At 39.3% G+C, this 17,259-nt stretch overlaps 1 protein-coding gene across 2 annotated transcripts; it reads right to left on the reverse strand.

The window, feature by feature from the left end:
• Positions 1–4,773: 4,773 nt before the first annotated feature.
• On the reverse strand, positions 4,774–17,088 carry PARL (presenilin associated, rhomboid-like). 2 transcript variants are annotated; one of them, XM_009704536.1, is made up of 9 exons: positions 16,941–17,088; positions 14,812–14,926; positions 14,300–14,404; positions 12,475–12,570; positions 10,934–11,083; positions 10,374–10,444; positions 8,930–9,031; positions 7,019–7,116; positions 4,833–5,158 (listed from the first exon to the last, which is right to left on the reverse strand). In XM_009704536.1, exons 4-9 carry the CDS (start codon positions 12,518–12,520, stop codon positions 5,041–5,043), a joined length of 585 nt encoding a protein of 194 aa, XP_009702838.1. In that variant the 5' UTR covers positions 12,521–12,570; positions 14,300–14,404; positions 14,812–14,926; positions 16,941–17,088; the 3' UTR covers positions 4,833–5,040. The 2 variants fall into 2 exon arrangements, with proteins under 2 accessions (XP_009702837.1, XP_009702838.1); XM_009704535.1 differs by lacking the exon at positions 14,812–14,926 and having other exon boundaries at positions 4,774–5,158; positions 14,356–14,404; positions 16,941–17,078.
• Between the last annotated feature and the right edge of the window lie 171 nt (positions 17,089–17,259).

Here is a 17,259-nt window from a genome sequence, read left to right on the forward strand (position 1 = left end):
TCCCCTCCGAGGGGCACCGGCTCTCCCTCCTCCGTGCGCCTTCGCGTCGGGCTGCCTGCCGGCCCCGGGATCCCCGCTCTCCTCCCGGGAAGCTCCGCACCGTATCCAGTCGCGGGCATCGGCCAAGCAAGGAATACTGCCCTGCTCTGCCTGGGTGGTACGGCTTAATTACAGCGTCAAGTTAGCCGGAACCGTTTCTGGTTAGAGAAAGCATTTGTATACGAAACCTGATGTTTATAAAATAAGCGATCTGGGTGAGAAGTGGCAGGTTTGCAATATTAGTCTCCAGCAGCTGTCTATAAAAAAAAAAACTCGCCTCCCTTACAAACCCCCTTCCTCCATTTACATTAACAGTTTAACCACTTTGCTTTTAAAATACTACCTACTGACCAAAATCCAAGCGTCTGTATGTATCTTAACATATAGCCCACATTGTTTACGGTATGCCAGAGACTGGAAATTACAGCTTTTTTTTTTTTTTTTTTTTATCAGGTTCAAAACCAAACCATCCTGGCACAAACCACTGAAGCTGATAGAATTACATTGGGGATAATTCTGATAATTCTGGCTTTTGAAATGGTGACATTTTATGTAATAAGTGGCCACAGGCCATAATGCTCTTCCACAATTCCCCATTCAGTGGGTTGTTACAGAGGAATCTGAATCTCCCAGTGGGTCACCAAGCTATGAAATATAAGGCTGTGAAAGTGAAGAATGCAGATGAACTGAGATGCAACCTATTAGAAAATCACCTATTTAAAGGTTAACTAGACACATACTTTATTTTATAATGTAATAATCTAGTTACAAAGGGTTATCTGATAAGATCTAATAAGAAATTAATTATGCAGTGGAACTTGAAAAGCTAAGATTTACTGCTTTATTTCAGCTGAGCAGTCTGTATCTGTAGTGTATCAGCACCTCAGTCTAGATTCCCACCTGATCGCGGTGGGGAGGAGGGCTAGAAATGTGGATACAGACTGAGGCAGAACCTCTCCTTGAGTGTTTGGCCTCTCTTTGAAACACAATTATCAAGGGACAGAAAGAAATTCCTTTGCAAATGATCCTGTTGTCCTAAATATCTGATTTGGCACTACTAGCAGTTTTGATTTCACCCCCTCATGCGTATCAGTTAGGGCAAGGAGACTCAGAAATTTCCAGTAACAATGTTTTGGTCTCATGCAGAAGTCTTGACACGGTAACGTATAGGATATGGGATGCTGCATTTCATTTGTTGCCAAAAAAAACCCCACAAACATAATTTTACTCTGGGGAATATGCAGGGAGGCATTTCTTAATTTTCTGCTGCTCTTTTTTTCCTAGAACTACTCTGCTCTACATGGTAATTTTTAAAAATAAATCATATTTGGGTGAAGTGTAGAACACTTTACCCTGGTAGAGAGGAATGGACTTTACAGCCATGGGAGAGAACAGAACATCCGCTTTATCATCTGTGATCACTGGCACAGTACAAATGCTGCTCTGATCCTTGTTCCTAGGCCTGACTTAGCAAAATACATCGGAGAATAAATCGGATGTCTCTGCTCTCCCTGTGCCTGCCGCTTCCTAGTACCGAGTTCAGCTCTGGCGCTGCGTGTCTCGGAGCCCACCTACAGCATCAGGGAGCGCTTTGAGCAGCTGCTCATCATAGCTTGTAGGATGAAATTGGCACAAAGACTACCATCTCAGACAGGGAAACCAGAAGAAGCTGGATGAGATTAAAAAGTTGTCTGCATTTAGAAGAGATTTATCATGATTAAAAGCTGGGGGGGGAAATACCACAACAGTAAGACAAAGGAAAGCCATCAAATCAGAAAGCAAAACAGCTGTTGCTGCCAGGAATGGGGGCTGAAAGCTCAAATACACAGTTTGTCCTAATACTAAAACGAAATTTCAATAGCGCAGATCACTACATGGTCACATGAAAGAAAATATTCCTTAAACACAGCAAGGCCACGGCAGACCTTCTTAAAGCCATTGAAGAAGGATGAAGGATTGTGTCTCTACATGAGTAACCATGACTTTATACTTATTGCTGTTTTCCTATGCAAACACTAGCTGCTGTCTCTGCCAAGTGTCCGCATAATTCCCACATTGTATTTCTATTCACAATAATAAGCTCTTTGAAAAGGGGCAAAAAAGTCTTTCCATGTGGTTAGTTTTGGGTTAGGTGGTTGGTTCTTTTTGTTGTTTTTTTCCCAGGTTTGGGTTTTTTATTTTTGCTTGAGTTTTTTTCATTCTTCTAGTTTCTTTGCCATTCAAAGAGTGACTAAATATTGAGACACTGGCATATACTGATGCCAGATTTTGCAAGAAGGGCATTTGCTTGCCAGAAAGGTATCTTATTTACCCTAGTGAGCTGTCGTAACTCCAGGCCATTCCTTAGCTGACTGTTGACTTTCTTATTGCAGTTTGAAAGTCATTTTGGATGGGAGAAGATCGGTTACCTCAGGAAACAATGCTGCACGAAGGCTCAGGTGCAAAATGACATGAAACCCGTGCTTGGCCACATGAATGCTTTCATACAACCTTACGTGTGTTAAGTATCTCTCGGGTTTCTGTAAACGAGGAGGGTTCAGGTATTGAACAGCCTGTAGAAGGGTGACTGCTGTTACGCCTAAAGTTATGGTGAAGCTTAGGCATGAGACCCTCAAACCACAGCCACTAACTGAGAAGATGGTGACTTCCAAACTTCTCCAGCAGTTCCAGGCTGTGTTTTTTGGGAGCTTTGAGCCCTTGCAACTCTGAGAATCCAGCAGAAGTGCAGGCATTTTTCCCTAAAGGGTCAACCTGAAAATGACATTGTGCTCATCTGCACTGGTCCTGCAAGCTGCCAGGGCGCAGCAATACCACGCTGCCTTAGCAGGTCTAACAGACCACGAGTCAGACTCCAGCCTCTGCAAGCGATACATGGGTATGACTTTCAAACTTTGAGGTAGGCACTGGCTACTATGGTGAAGGACTTAATTGTAACCTTGGCTTATTCTTCTAGACTTGTAAAATGTGATGCCCTTCAGGGTTTATACACTGTTTGTCCAGCAGTATTACTCCCTGCTGCCCTCAGCCAGGATCTGTAAAAAAACCCTCCGCAAATACAGAAGTGTTGAAGAGACTAAGTAACTTGTTGAGTGGCCAAGAAGTAATGCAAGGAACAGAAAGGAGGAAAAATAAAAGGAAGTGGAGAGAGACAAGAAGTGTTAAAACAGGTGTAAAACCAACATGCAAAATATTGTAAGCTATGGCTTTTGAGCTTCTTTGGCACGAAGTACTCCCTTATGACAAGCTGGTTCAGTAGCCATCTTGCCATCTTCTGATGCTGCTGGCTTCTCCCTGCCTCCGTGGGAGGCGGTGGCTGCTGGCAGCCGTGACTGCATCTCACAGCATGTTTGGCCGTCCTCTGCCGCAGGCAGGGCTGTGCTGTGGCTGAAGCCCTAAAAACAGGCATGCTTCATCCCGAGTGTCAGAGAAGGATGTAGGAAAATAGAAGTGACAGGTCTGAAACAGAAAGCTTCCGGAGCAAAGCAAAGGATTATTAGATACTCCCAACTCTTTCATTTTTTAAAGTGTGTAAGTCAACAGGTGCTTAAAGGAGCAAATCCTCACGTGTCTCATTTTCCAAGGGAGAAAAAAAATTTAGACGAGCACTGGCCTGTGACACTAAGGGAGTTTGCTGCAATTTTGTACTCCATTTATTACAACTGCTGCCATTTAGCATTATGTATTCTTTATCCCTACAGGAAATGTATTTTCTGCAAGGCACTGTTGTAAAGTCAAAAGGCACAAGTTGCTTCTTACAGATGCAAAGTGTTCTTTGGCAAGTCAGTCCGTCTGGAATAACTAATTCAGCCTACAGGGAAGAGTTAAGGGTTTGAAGCCACCAGCTCGTATCTGGGCAGACTCCTAAGCCCTTTTCAAGGGGTTTGATAGTCATCCTTACAGGACAGGCACACAGTAGCAGCATAGCCAAAATCCAATTTTTGTTTTTATTTGTATAACAGGACCATTGGTTTACTTCCCTAAAGGTTTACTTTAGTAGTTACTTCTGGTTACAGTTATGCTGATCGCAGGCACCTCATCTATTTTTGCGGAAGCTGCTTATTTTTCTAGAACTGGCATACTCTGAACCAAATGTTACTGTTTAGAATTCTTAGAAAAACTTTAAAGGAAACTAGCAATACAGTACAACTTTAAAAAAAACAACCAAACAAACAAACCACCAAAAAAACCCCAAACTAATGCAGTGAAAGAACATAGAAAGCAGTATAACTCCTATAATAATGGTAAAATATCCGAAACCACAGTATAAGTCATTCTTCCACTGCACACAATTATGAAAAAGATACCATTGTAGTAAATTCTAACAAGATGCAACAGCATCTTGGAAGCAGCTGGAAATGAGAAACATAGGTTGAATAAGCCACTGCTGACAAATAAAGCTGGACCATTAACCAGTATGTAAGCTTTGGCAAACAATCCAGTATTGCTTCATGTATTTCAAGTTTAAGATCAGAAGAGACCATTGGTTTATCTCATCTAATCTTTTCAACAATAAAGACCACTGAACTTCACCACATTAGCCTTATGTTGAGTCCAATCTGTCTAAAGCGTGCCTTCTAGGAAAGCACCTAGTGCTGTTTGATGGACATCAGTGGGATGCACGATCCATTAACTTCCTCAGTTTTAAAAATCTTTATCTTCCTAAGTATTAACCAGTTGTACCCCGTTTTTAAGTTTGGTGGGTTTTTTTTTTTGGACAGAGCTTTTGGTCACTTCATTGGAAAGCTTTATTTTTTTTATTCCTCCTTTAAAAAAATGTAATGCAGACACTTAGCTCAGAAAGCAACAGGATAAAAACCTTTATTGTTCCACCGTTGTCAGAGTTCATTTTCTATTGATATGCGGTTTTGTAACTGTAGTTTACATTAGAAAGTTCAACTCCTTAGAGGCTTAATGTGAGTAGCAAAAAACCTTCAAAACCAATTCAATCCCATGTCTTCAAGTAATATACCACTTGGGCACAAGGAATCTCGAGGATTAGAATCAGTTAGATCTTCCACCTCCTCCCTTTCCTGTGTTCTTTGTCCTCATTTCATGCCAGGCTTTTACCAGCGGTTCTCTGTTCTTCCATATGAGCTCATGGCCGTAAGTCACGTACCACCTGAGAAAGGAAATGCTCATTAAAACTAATTGCAACTTTTCTCTATATCTGAGGAACAGGCTGATCACTAAAACTAAGTAACTCAAATGCTTAGTGTCGGAGACAAGATAAACTGAGGCAGAAAGAACAACATTCTTGGAAAGCAGCAGTGGCAGATAAGCCACTTGTTCTCTTGACTCCCAATAGTTAACTTCTTTGTGTTCTTGCTTGTCTCAGTCCTGAGAATGAATGGTTTTCATGCCTTTAATTTCATGCTCTCATGATTTCTACGTAAAAAAGATGCAAAAAACTATTTCCATTTAAGAGACTTAAAACAGTACTGTCGCTTGTGCTAATTCTTACTGACAACACCAAGTATTTTTCTCTCATGCAAATACAACTGCCCCATAATGAACAGCCACATTCCATTCAAAGCCAATTTTATTCTAAAACATCTAAATGAAGATTTAATCTATCGAAGTGTTCTAGCTTAATTTATATTCATAGAGAACTATATATTCTGATACATGAATATCAACATAAGTGATCAAGCAAGGGAGGCTATGGTGGAGAGGAAAGGCAGGAGGGGAAGTAACTGCATGGAAATAGGTTGAAGGTTCTCCCCTGAGCCTAACTTTGCACTTGAGTCCTGAATAACAAAAGCACTTTTATAGGAGCCATCGGCTAGTGCTAGGTAAACTGGCTATTCCTTTAAAATATATAGCCACTTTCTGAAGCGGACAATTGTCAAGCAAGGTATAGAAAATACTTTGGCCATTCAACATATGTCCTAAATAGAGGCCTTGTTTTAGGAAGAAGTGACCAAAATGATCAGAGAGTAGAACATATAGGTAGAACATATATAGGTGAGGAAGGCAAGATAGTTGTCAACTCAAGAAAATTTTTACTGCAACTGCTATCCCATTTTGCTAACGTGAATCTGCATTATAACGAACAAGCTGATATAGGTACATCATGGCAGAAAGCAGTTGTGAATCAGCAAGACTACATCAAATGCATTTGTGATGCCAGAGAAGGGGGGAAAAAAAGGAGACTGTGCAGCACAGAACTTACTGACACCAAAGCCAAGAAACAGCAAACAAAGGCAAACCAGCTTGTCGGCCAAAATAAAAAAAGTGTCCTCCACATGTTCTTTGTCTGACCTCATTAAATCTCAGGTAGGTTTTTAAAATGCCTACATGAAACGTTTAAAAATGCTCTTAGCAATAAGTGTGCAAATTAAGACAACATTACAATCAGGTAGAAGGGGAAAAACTCATTAGGTAATGTAGTTCAAACATGGAACAATGCAGAACTATTTCCTACAAACTGGTTTCTAGTAGTTCTTCCCAATTAGGAAGGCTCCACACAAAGACAATGCAGCAACACTGAGAAACAGCGGTAGAGGCTGCTCAAAGGAATTTGGCCTGAGCTTATACTAACTCCATAGCTCTCTCTAAATTGGCAATTAGAGCAAAAACACTGAGATAAAGAAATTTTCTTAGCTGTTTAATTCTAAAGTTATTTTAATTTGTCCATGCTGTGTTTTGTGAGAATCTTTTCTGCCTTGTGACTCTTCAATGTGCTGGGGAGAGCAGGACAGGGACAGCCAGCCCAGGTTATGGTGACAGGACAATCTGACATCTAATCTATCATTCTAAGGCAGTTCAGCTCAATTTCTTTCAGTTCTAAGCATCTGTTAACAGTATTTTGCACAGAATTTTAAGGCAGTACGAGGATAAAAGTGAGTTATCTTCAATGCTACCTAGGATAACTTTGCAAAAAAACCCCACACTTCAGAGAGAAGAGGAAGTAAAGAGGAAAAAAATGTAGGATGAATTTAAATACGAAATAAACAGAAGTTAGTAAATACAGACTTACATTCCAAAGAGAGCTCCCCCGAGATGTGCAGCATGGTCAAAAAGTCTCCAGCCTAGAGCAAGCCCTGCAGTGTCAAATGCAATTATGGCTTTTAAAGCCTGGAAAGGAACAGAACATGGAATGGACAGGATCAGCCACAGCATATAATGGCCACTGATAACACAGCTTCCTCTTCTGGCACACAGCAAAAATTTCGGATCAAAAAACATCCCATAAGTGTTATATCAAAGCAATCACTGTTAAAAAAAAAAGTTTTAAACCAGACTAAGTCCTTAGCTACACTGTGCTGTCAAAATACAGACATGAGCAGCTACAGCGTAGTGTGGGGCAGGAATATGTCCTTTTCAAATACTCAGTCTCTTCCAATCTTCATTTTTAAAGCTACACACACATTTCAAACTCAGGTCAGGAAAAAAGGAAGTTACTTGAAAGAGTAGATGTTATAAAAGACACCACAAAATACGTAATTGCAACATTCTTATCTGCTAACTCTGACAGCTTAGATTTATGTGTATCTGTCCTCCCAAACACAACTCTCCAGTGGATGGAACATGTGGGGCGGCATCCCTGTCACCTTATCTGATATAAATTGATCATCACGCTTTCCTAAATGACACATCTGTCAGAAGGTAGAAAATCAGGATGATAGCGAACAACTCCATGGCCAGAAACAGCACGAGCAATGGTACACCATCCTCAGGAGACACAAATCACCATAACTATAATCACGTAAAATTTTACTAAATGCCTCATTCCAAAAAGACCAACAGATTTAATGTTAGGATGAAATGTTACTTTAGGTAGGATTTCCTTCCTTAAGCATATGTGTTAGAATAGCAGCTGTATTGCTACGCTGGCAATTTAAAAAACTGATTATAATATATGTAGGTAGGCTGAAGGAGTACATAAGTTTAGAAACACAATTACATAGCAAGGCTAAAATTATTCCAATGTTTATACTGCAATAGCCAATGTTGCTCTTGTTTTATTGTTGCAACGAGTGCTTCCTCATGGCAATATGCCCTGTGGCTCTGCCAATATTTCTACCCTGGCCATCTTCTTTAGGAAAGATGCAGTTAAAGGGTAGCATGCAAAAAAACCAGGTCCACTCAAGCAGAAGTACAAGAAAAACGTGAAGGCTATATCTAAGAATACTTGTTCAAATGTGTAAGCTTCACTTACAAAAAATATTAAATCTCGTGATCTTGAAAGGACAAAGCTTAACTGCTTTAAGTAAAACAACTTTTAGTGGACCAAAGATTATTAACTTATTAAAGCAAGTCAAGATATACATGAGAAGCTTTTCTTAAATGGGGCAGTGGATGTGCTTAAAAGAACTTAATGAAACAATTAAGGAGTCCTAGTACTACACGTGAAGAAAAGCCTCAGTAGTTTATTTCTAATCCCAACAGTGTTCTTAAAAGTCTCAAAAGATGGTATTCAAATGAAGAGGAACTTATTCCTGCAGGGCTGGAATGTTATTTTTCTTGAGAAGTGAAATTCTGTTTTTCCCATCTTGATAAATTTTTCTTCAAAAAGAATGTATCAGCATTATATTAGCCTGTAATAAGTGCTGCTATAAAAAAATATCACCCATCAGAATGAACAGTACCTCAGACAGGTGAACCCAAGTCCCTCCCAACTTCTTTCACCTCTTAGTATCAGCTTTGAAAGAGACTTATGGAGGATGGAATTTAGGATAATTCTAAATTCACTACACACTTGCGTAATGACTGCGCTAGGCTGCAACAATTCAGACTCAGTCTCCAGGACTTCCACGACCTGTATTCTCTTTCAAAATAAATTTAACAGCTTAGAAACACAAATGAAGAGGACACATGCTCAGATACTGGAGAGGTATGGGGAAAATGTTTTAAGAGTAGGATTTCTTTGAAGTTCAAAGGCACTTACATTTCCTGCTGTAAATGTGAACATTGGAAGAAATATGATGGCTAGTTTTGCTTCTGGCATCTTTGTACATACGGCTGCAAGGACAGTCATTATAGCTCCTGACTGCAAATACATTAAAATACAAGAAAGTAAGCTGAGATGTTACATAAGGGAAAATTTATTTTTCCGCATGTGAACCCGTTTTCCTTTTGGCTTTCATTTTCAAATGCCTCCCTGTGGTAAACCTCAAAGTACAAAGCACCACAGCAAAGTTCAGAATAAAAATAAAACAAGATACCATTATTTAATTTCAATATCTGAAATTATAAATACTGGAAAAAAATACTCCTCCAATGCTCCCATATAATTAAGAAATAAGCCCCCAATTTCTAAGATAACAATTTATGTTAATGTGCTTTTCTCCCAGTAAACCCTAGAAACTATCATATCTGAGACGTCAGTGTTTGAGTAATATGAAGGGAATCATTCTGAAGCTTGTACAAAACAAGGAAAATAGCAGATGGACAGGGACAAGAAATCTTTTGTCAATGAAACAAGCAAACCCCTGGTCTGTACTAAGCTGACCACAGGCTTTTGTATCCATGAAATATCTCAATGGAAAGGCTGTGAATACAGTAAACTAATGCAACGTGTGCCTGTATCAGCAAGTTCAGATCGGTAATACTAACGGAAAGTAACTTGCTTCAGATACAGTTTATTCAGAAGACAAAGGGATAATACATAGACAGCACTACGAAAAATTCTAACTTCAGGACAGCTCAACAGACTTTTTCATTCCAATTGAAAAATAAGAACCTGACTTTTGACTTTTATCAAAATTATTTGGTAAAGTAAGTTAAGAAGCCTTTAAAACTTGTCAAATGGCTAGCTTCACCTCAAACTTACTGCAAGTTAAGTGTTTTAAAACGTTGTACTACTAAAAATACTTGTAAAGAACAACGGCAATGCCTCCTCAGCCTGCCTCGTATCTTTCTTACCCTGAGACTTTTGGCAGCAGTGCTCCCCTTTCTGCACAGCATTCCCTACAACTTCCACTAGTATCACATGCTGGTTTTGTTAGTCTGATTACATTACCTCTTTCTAAAGTATTCTATTTTCAATTAGACAAGACTGTGATACACAATTATGCAATAATATTTATGAAGTTATAGAACTGAACTATTTGCTCAGTGACAAGAGGTCCTGCTGTTAAGTACTCATTTACAAGCCATTAGCATTAAGAAGTGGCATTAGTTCTGGGTTGCTGCTACAAGGGTTAACATAGTCGAAGAAGAGGCAAGTTCTTACACAGGAATCACTGCCTGGTTACTTGGTTTTGGTAAACTTTCCTAGTTTTCACTATCCCAAATATATTCTTGGCTTTTAAGCAGGTTAGAGAATACAGCAGGCTTTGAAAATGGCTTCAGAGGTCATTATAAGGGGTCTCATATTCTGAGATACTTACAGCTCCAAGGGATGGTTCAAACCTTCCAGTGGCCATTTTAGCAACATAACTGACAAAAGTGGAGATAACCCCTAGAAAGGAAAAATGACCATTGGAAACAATGCCAACAATGCAGACAAGCATCAAAAAGTACAATATTATCTGTACATCTTCCTAAAGAAGCTAGTGTAGGTGGTGTAGTGTTTTTTGGTTGGTTGGTTTTTTGGGTTTTTTGTGGGGTGGGGTGGGGCGGTGGTGTTTGTTTTAACTTGAATTAACTGTTATCTTTTCCCACAAAACTCCCATAGTTTGTATTAAGAGCTATTTTATTTTGGTAGCTAAGCATGACTTAAAACCAGATACTTGTATTGTCATGATATTTTGAAGCCAAATATCCAAAACCCATCAAAATTCTGTATGACAGCAAGTACATACTGCAGTAAATATAGAGCAATGTGTGGGATTAAATGATGGCCATCTGTCATTATACATCTATTAACCATGTACACACACGCTTTACTTGCATGAATACATATTTATATTTTTTTAAGTGTCGTAAATGTATATATATTTAACATTACCAGCAGAAAGATACACTGCAATGAACTGCTCACATCCCAGAAGAGAGACAATGCTGCTGGAAAAACTCCATAAAACATACATATTGGCTGCCATGTGGAATAGAGAGAAGTGACTAAATGTAGAGAGCAGCATGGGAGAACACAGGGCTCCTACAAAAGAGAAAAACAATGAAAAGCAAAAAGTCAGCATTTTAATTTGCTTCAACTTACACGTCATGCAGACTAGAAATTTAGCAAGATGTTCTACATTATGCTTAGAATTAGGCTAATTAAGCTTAGAATTCTCAAATATAAGCTATGTAATAAACCCAGAAATGTAACAAATTTCAAATTCCATGCAATACCTTTTGAAAGGCAGAACATACACCACAGAGATATGCAAGCTGTACAAACAGCTACTTCAGAAAGCCTTAACTACCTATTGGGGAATGTTTCATTTAAAACATTGATCTTTTGACACATCTCCTATGCTTTGGAAAGGAAAGAAGAGATTTTATTTACGTAAGTATATCATGAAAGACTTTTAATATAAGCATCTATATAAAATTACTTTGCTACAGAGACGGACTCAAAGAAAAACTAGTTTTCTTTTCAAAAAGCTACCAGCTCTCCTCACTGAAACATCAGCCTTGAAAATGCAAAAAAGCCAATTAGCAGGTTTAAAGGTCAACACTATTTAAAACAGGAGTGTTTGGGGTGACTGATGCTCAGATCTGGAGAACACTGATCTCTAGATTTGGTGTGTGGGGAATTGGTTGAGTTTCCACTTTTTCAGCAGAACTTAAGAGGACAGCAGAAAGTACTCTCCTAACGCACATTTGTCTCTCTCATCCGTTTAATTCTTTTCTCTAACGTAGAAATGAAAACTAATTGTTCTGCCATTAAATACTAGTAACTTGCTTTCCTAAGTTAACCTCTTCAAAACATTTCACACACAGTGAAAGCCAAGTTGTTTTGTTTTGTTTTTTAGCATGACCCAAAGCACAGCTTTGAAGCAAGGACTCCGTACGTAACATACAGACTAATGCTTGTCTATTGACAAGAGCGCACATGCATGTGACTGATGACTGTCCTATCTGCATCCCACAGAACATTAAAGAAAAAAAAAAAAATAAATCACGCGAGGCTAGATTTTGAATGGCGTTACACAGTATGATGTACTTTCCTCCTTCCCAAAGACTGACGTGATTAGCATTCTGTCCAGGAAAGCAGTGATATCACTTAGAGAAGTGCCTCTTCACCTTTACAAAGGCAGGACCTGCATCCCACTGAATGCAGTAAAATGCCAGATAGCACGCAACAGTGTTGACATTACAATATTTAGAAAAGCATCAGTGAAGTTTCTTTTCTTAATCCATTACTTCTAACTTTTTTCCCCTAGAAGTGTTTTCTGTCTAGACAAAATGATGTAGTTGGGCATGACTGGGATCACTCGTGGGTGACGGAGCTGTAAGCTATGTGCCATCGCAGCTTTTGCAGTATGATCAGAGCTTCTATTAGATCCCAATGTAGAGAAGTCCCCCAATATACTGTTCACTTACTGGAGGATGGATCTGAGGTGAAATATGTAAACATAACCCGTCGCATACCAGGCAGCCTCCATAAACAGAATACAAAGACATTTGCAGCTATAATACCTATTAAGAGGAAAACACAGTATAAAAGCAGATTATGAACGTAACATGCCATAACGCTTATTGTAAACAAGCATTCAAAAGTAAGCTTACAAGAATCATACTTTTTCTTCACTATTTCATTAAAAGCAGTATCAACTATAAAGAGTTTAGAAAAAGCAAAGAAAAATACTGAAAGCTCTATTTATATAGTGGAAGCCTTTCAGAAATATGACATTTAATTGCAACTGTTTTAAGGTACAACATAATGAATGAATGCAACAATCCAGAAAATCTGTACTTAAGACATTTAAGCTACAGTTTCAAACTTCTGTTCCACTGTAGAACCAATGAAACAAGAGCCAGCTTAAGAGGTCTCATTTCTTGCCTCTCTAGCTGCTTATTCCCAAATGCCACCAAACTGCTGCACAGTAGCATTTCACTGCACACAGAGGCTAGGGGAGGCATACAAACACACAGTACATATCCCTTCCATTTTCTGGGGAGGTTTGGTTTTGAGGTAATTGTAAAGATACTGTTTAGACATCAAGCATAAAAAGTTGAGTTGGCATTGCTAAGGCATAGTTACTTTTGGGAGATATCAAATGCACAGCTTTTTACTTCACAGATGTTTAATGCAATCTTATTTCAGTTTAAGTAAGAATGTGAATAATTACAAACATAACGATGCAAAGTTATTGTTTCTTGTTTAAAGTGCCTTCTCTATTTCTAACCAAGCATTTAAGTATTTAAAATGTTTTATAATAGCTAGAAACATTAAAGGGGAAAATAATTGTGCTTCCTTTACAGAATGGTAAATGTCACATAATTATTCTCTATTTGAAGTCTGCAACAAAAGGTAAGAACTGTGAAAAACTGAGATACATAAATCCCAGAACCAGAATGTTAATAGATCTCTTCTTTTGGCACTCCATCCTATTCCACCATGCTCTTTTATTAGAGGAAGTATTTTCTCTGCATGCTACACCAAGATGTCACAGAACTCTCAGCAATTTCAATACAGTAAGCCCAACCTTGTTATGGCAATCAGGGGTAAGTATCCAAATGGCTCAGGGTCAAACAGCTAGAATTTATATTGCTTGCTAGATTAACTCGATGTTGAGGGATGCTGTAGAGACTACAAAATATGAATCTTCACCCCCTCTGCCCCAATACAATATCTGCATCTGTGTTGTGACTTTGCTTACGTGTTAAAGAGCAATTCAAAGCATTGTACAAAACTTCTTGACAGGACTTGTTAGCATGTAGAATATATCAGAACAGATATGACTTAGCCACTTTATTTAGATTTCAATCAAGTTCTCATAAATTTCTTTCCACACATTACATTCATCTTGGGGGTTTCAAGTGATGCTAGGCTAACCAATCAAAACTACACCATAACCAAAGGAAAGGTCACAAGATAGTTGCTTCTTGTTTGCAACACTATGTACATAAAATAGCAAAAAATTATGAGGGAGTTTTATTTCCACGTATCAGTAGGATATATACTTATATTCCTTCTAAAAGCATTTGCTGTTTTTCCCTGAGAAAACTATTGCTGGGGAAGATTCCAGTTAATCCTTTATACTCTCTCACACAGATGCACAGAAATTTTTTTAATGCATACAAAAAGTAGTTTGTGAGAAGGAAGTGTAGCAGAAATAGTGTATATGCAGGTGTAAGTTTACACATGCTTTGTGCCTAACAACCTAAACGTGGTATGAAAGCCATCTGTTTTAACATACTGTACCTGTTTGCCATATTTCTCTTCCTGTGAATGCCTAATACTTGTAAGCTAACACAAACCTGTCACAGTCCGCTGACCCTCAGTCAGGTTATTCCACCAGCTGTTAACCTGAAATGGAATTGTTGTACATCAGTGCCACTGTAGAGTATTTTCAATTTCAAAAACAGTCACACAAGGTTCTACCTTTTTAAGAATGGAAAGTATTTGTTTGAAGTCTGTTAAGTAAATTTGTTTCAAACTTTTTAATTTCTGATTGGTTTAGCTTTTCAAGTTGGCATTTCCATACTCAAGAATAGTTATCTACCCTCCTCCTCATAAAATATGCCAACATAGATGAAGAATTTCTTCAAAAAGAACAGGGTTATATCCTTTCACACAACTCCACGGGTTTACCTCTGCTTGTACTAAACAAGGATCTAGCCCATAATGCTTACTTTAGCAGATTAGCCAAAGTTAGCATAAACCTTGCCTCAACTAAGCCTCACCCTAATGCTGTCTAACATCACACCACCCACCTTTGAGAGATTCCACTTTTGTGCCAGGGTCACTTTTGCAGAGGTGGCTCACAAGATGTGGAATCCATTCCCCCTTGCGTCCAGCTCACCCAGCCCTCCTCCAAGTTTAAAACCCCTGAAAAAGTTTATTTTGAGCGCAGTCAGCCCACAGATAAATTCCACCCCCCCTCTCCTTTCCTCAGCTTTCAGAATAATTTTGGACAAATATTTTATTGATAGCTCAATGACTTTCCAACCATACTGATGGGGACAATGTCATAAAAATTATCTGTAGGTTGGAGGTGGGGGGGAAATAATGCTGTATGAAACAAATCATTCACTATTTGGTATCAAAGTAACAACCTCATTGCATTTTTTTTGTTTAATTCTCTGGCACAGGATACAGATACCAGTATTTCCTACAAAGTTCTCCAGTGTAAGAACACTAAACAAACATGATTTTTCTAAAATACAAGAAGTAGATGCCCTCAGAAGCTATTGGAAGATCCTGAACTTTTAAAAATAGAACTTACCAGTTGAAGATAGGGACTGGGAGTTTAAGCCTATTAACAACAGGGCAATTGTGTTTTATTTTTTGGATAGCTAATCACCAGATCTTCCCCTTCAGGTTTTGAAGGAAAACAAAAGTATAAAACAAAAATTATTTAAAATATTAAGTGGCAATCATAATCTCACCTGCAATTCATACACACCGAGAAAGAAAGCATGCTGTACTGTGCCTGGCTAAGGTAGTGTTAATTTTCTTTATAGCAGCTCATATATGGTGCTGTGGTTTAGATTTTTGACCAAAACAGTACCAATAACACACTGATGTTCTAGCTTTGGCTGAAAAGAGTTTGCACAGCATCAAGACCTTTTCCATTTCTCGCTCTGCCCCTGCAGTGAATAGACTGGGGGTGCACAGTAGGCTAGGAGAGGACACAACCAGGCAGGTGACCCAAAGAGATATTCCTTACCATATAATGTCATGCTCAGCAAATAAAAGGGAAAAGAGGGGATTTTAAGAGGTTTAGCCATCTTTTGCTCATGAACTGGCTGGGCATTGGTCTACCCACAGGAGATCGTGACTGATTGCCTTTGCATCGCTTGTTTTGTTCTCTTCTCTCTTCTCCCACTTATCCTTCAATGAAACAATTTTTTGGTTGTTGTCTTATCCTTACGCCCAAGTTTTCTTGCTTTTATTCTTCCCTTCCTCTTCCCCCATCCCACTGGGGGGTCTGTGGGGCAAGCAGCTGTGTGGTACTTAGCTGCCCACCAGGGTTAACCCACAACACATGCCCATTTCAAAAGAAGTACCACAGCGCACACAATTCACATTACAAAAAAAAGCTCATCTGTGTCCTACCCAGGACCCTGTGCTTCTCCAGCTCCGCTCTCAGCCCTACTCCCCTTGCACAAACAGATCTGAAAGAGTAATCAAGCCTGGTCTATCACAAGCCACAGCAGTAACCTTGCAACAAATGTAAAACATACATACATGTTTAAACTAAACACACTTAATTGAAAACTAAATGACTGATACTTTTGGGATGTCAAGTAAACTTGTAACAAGTTGCGTAACACTTACCTTATTCTTGCTGCCCAAACTCCAAAGTATTTGCAGGGAAATGTCAGCTCTCAAATCAAAAAAGCCCTCTAAACCCTCATCTTTGTGAAGTAAAGGTTGAAAATACGAATGCATTTCAGAAGCTAGAGCATAAAAAAATCTTATGCTTAAGGTTCAGAATTTAAGTTAGCTCTGTCCTCTCTGGGAATTCACGTTCACTTTTGAGAATACTTAGACATAGCAAAACTAGATTTTTTTTTTTTTTTTACAGTGAAAAATCAAAAGGTACCTAGTTTAGATATACAAACCACAGCTTGTATAGCTTCTGCACTGACATTCTGAGTTACAATCTTCTAAAACTAATGCAGCCAGTTTTTCTTGGAAGGAAACATCTCTACTGTAATTTGCCGAGAACCTATTATTTCTCCAAGTTACAAATCAGGATAAAAAGGACAAGTATCCATTGCACAAGTTGTACATGGTGCTCACGGATGCACCTACATCAGCGGAACGATGTGCTCACGTTTTATGCTCCCGCAGGGCCCCACCCGTGTGCGAACAGGCCAGGCCTGCCTCCACGTACCTGCTTTCTGAAGTCTCCCCTCTTCTGCGGCTGTATTTTATCCAACCAGTCTGCTCGAGCTTCCTCAAAATAGGTCTGGACCCGCGACTTGAGCGACTCATACTGCCAGATGGCAGCAGATCCGAAGGCAGAGCCTGTGAACTGGACGATACCGGATAAAGGCAAAATGAGCGCACTACCCCGTGGCTTCGGCTGATGGAGCCAGGCCCGCCCGGGGCTTACGTGACACGCCATTCCGCGTTGCTCAGCCCTGAGCAATGCTAGCACGTTAACGCGAACTAAGGCACCGCTGACAGACGGGGGTCCTGCCACGGAGCCG

The sequence above is a fragment of the Cariama cristata genome, unplaced genomic scaffold (genome assembly GCF_000690535.1).
Source record: "Cariama cristata isolate BGI_N322 unplaced genomic scaffold, ASM69053v1 scaffold34137, whole genome shotgun sequence".
Classification (NCBI taxonomy): Eukaryota; Metazoa; Chordata; class Aves; order Cariamiformes; family Cariamidae; genus Cariama; species Cariama cristata.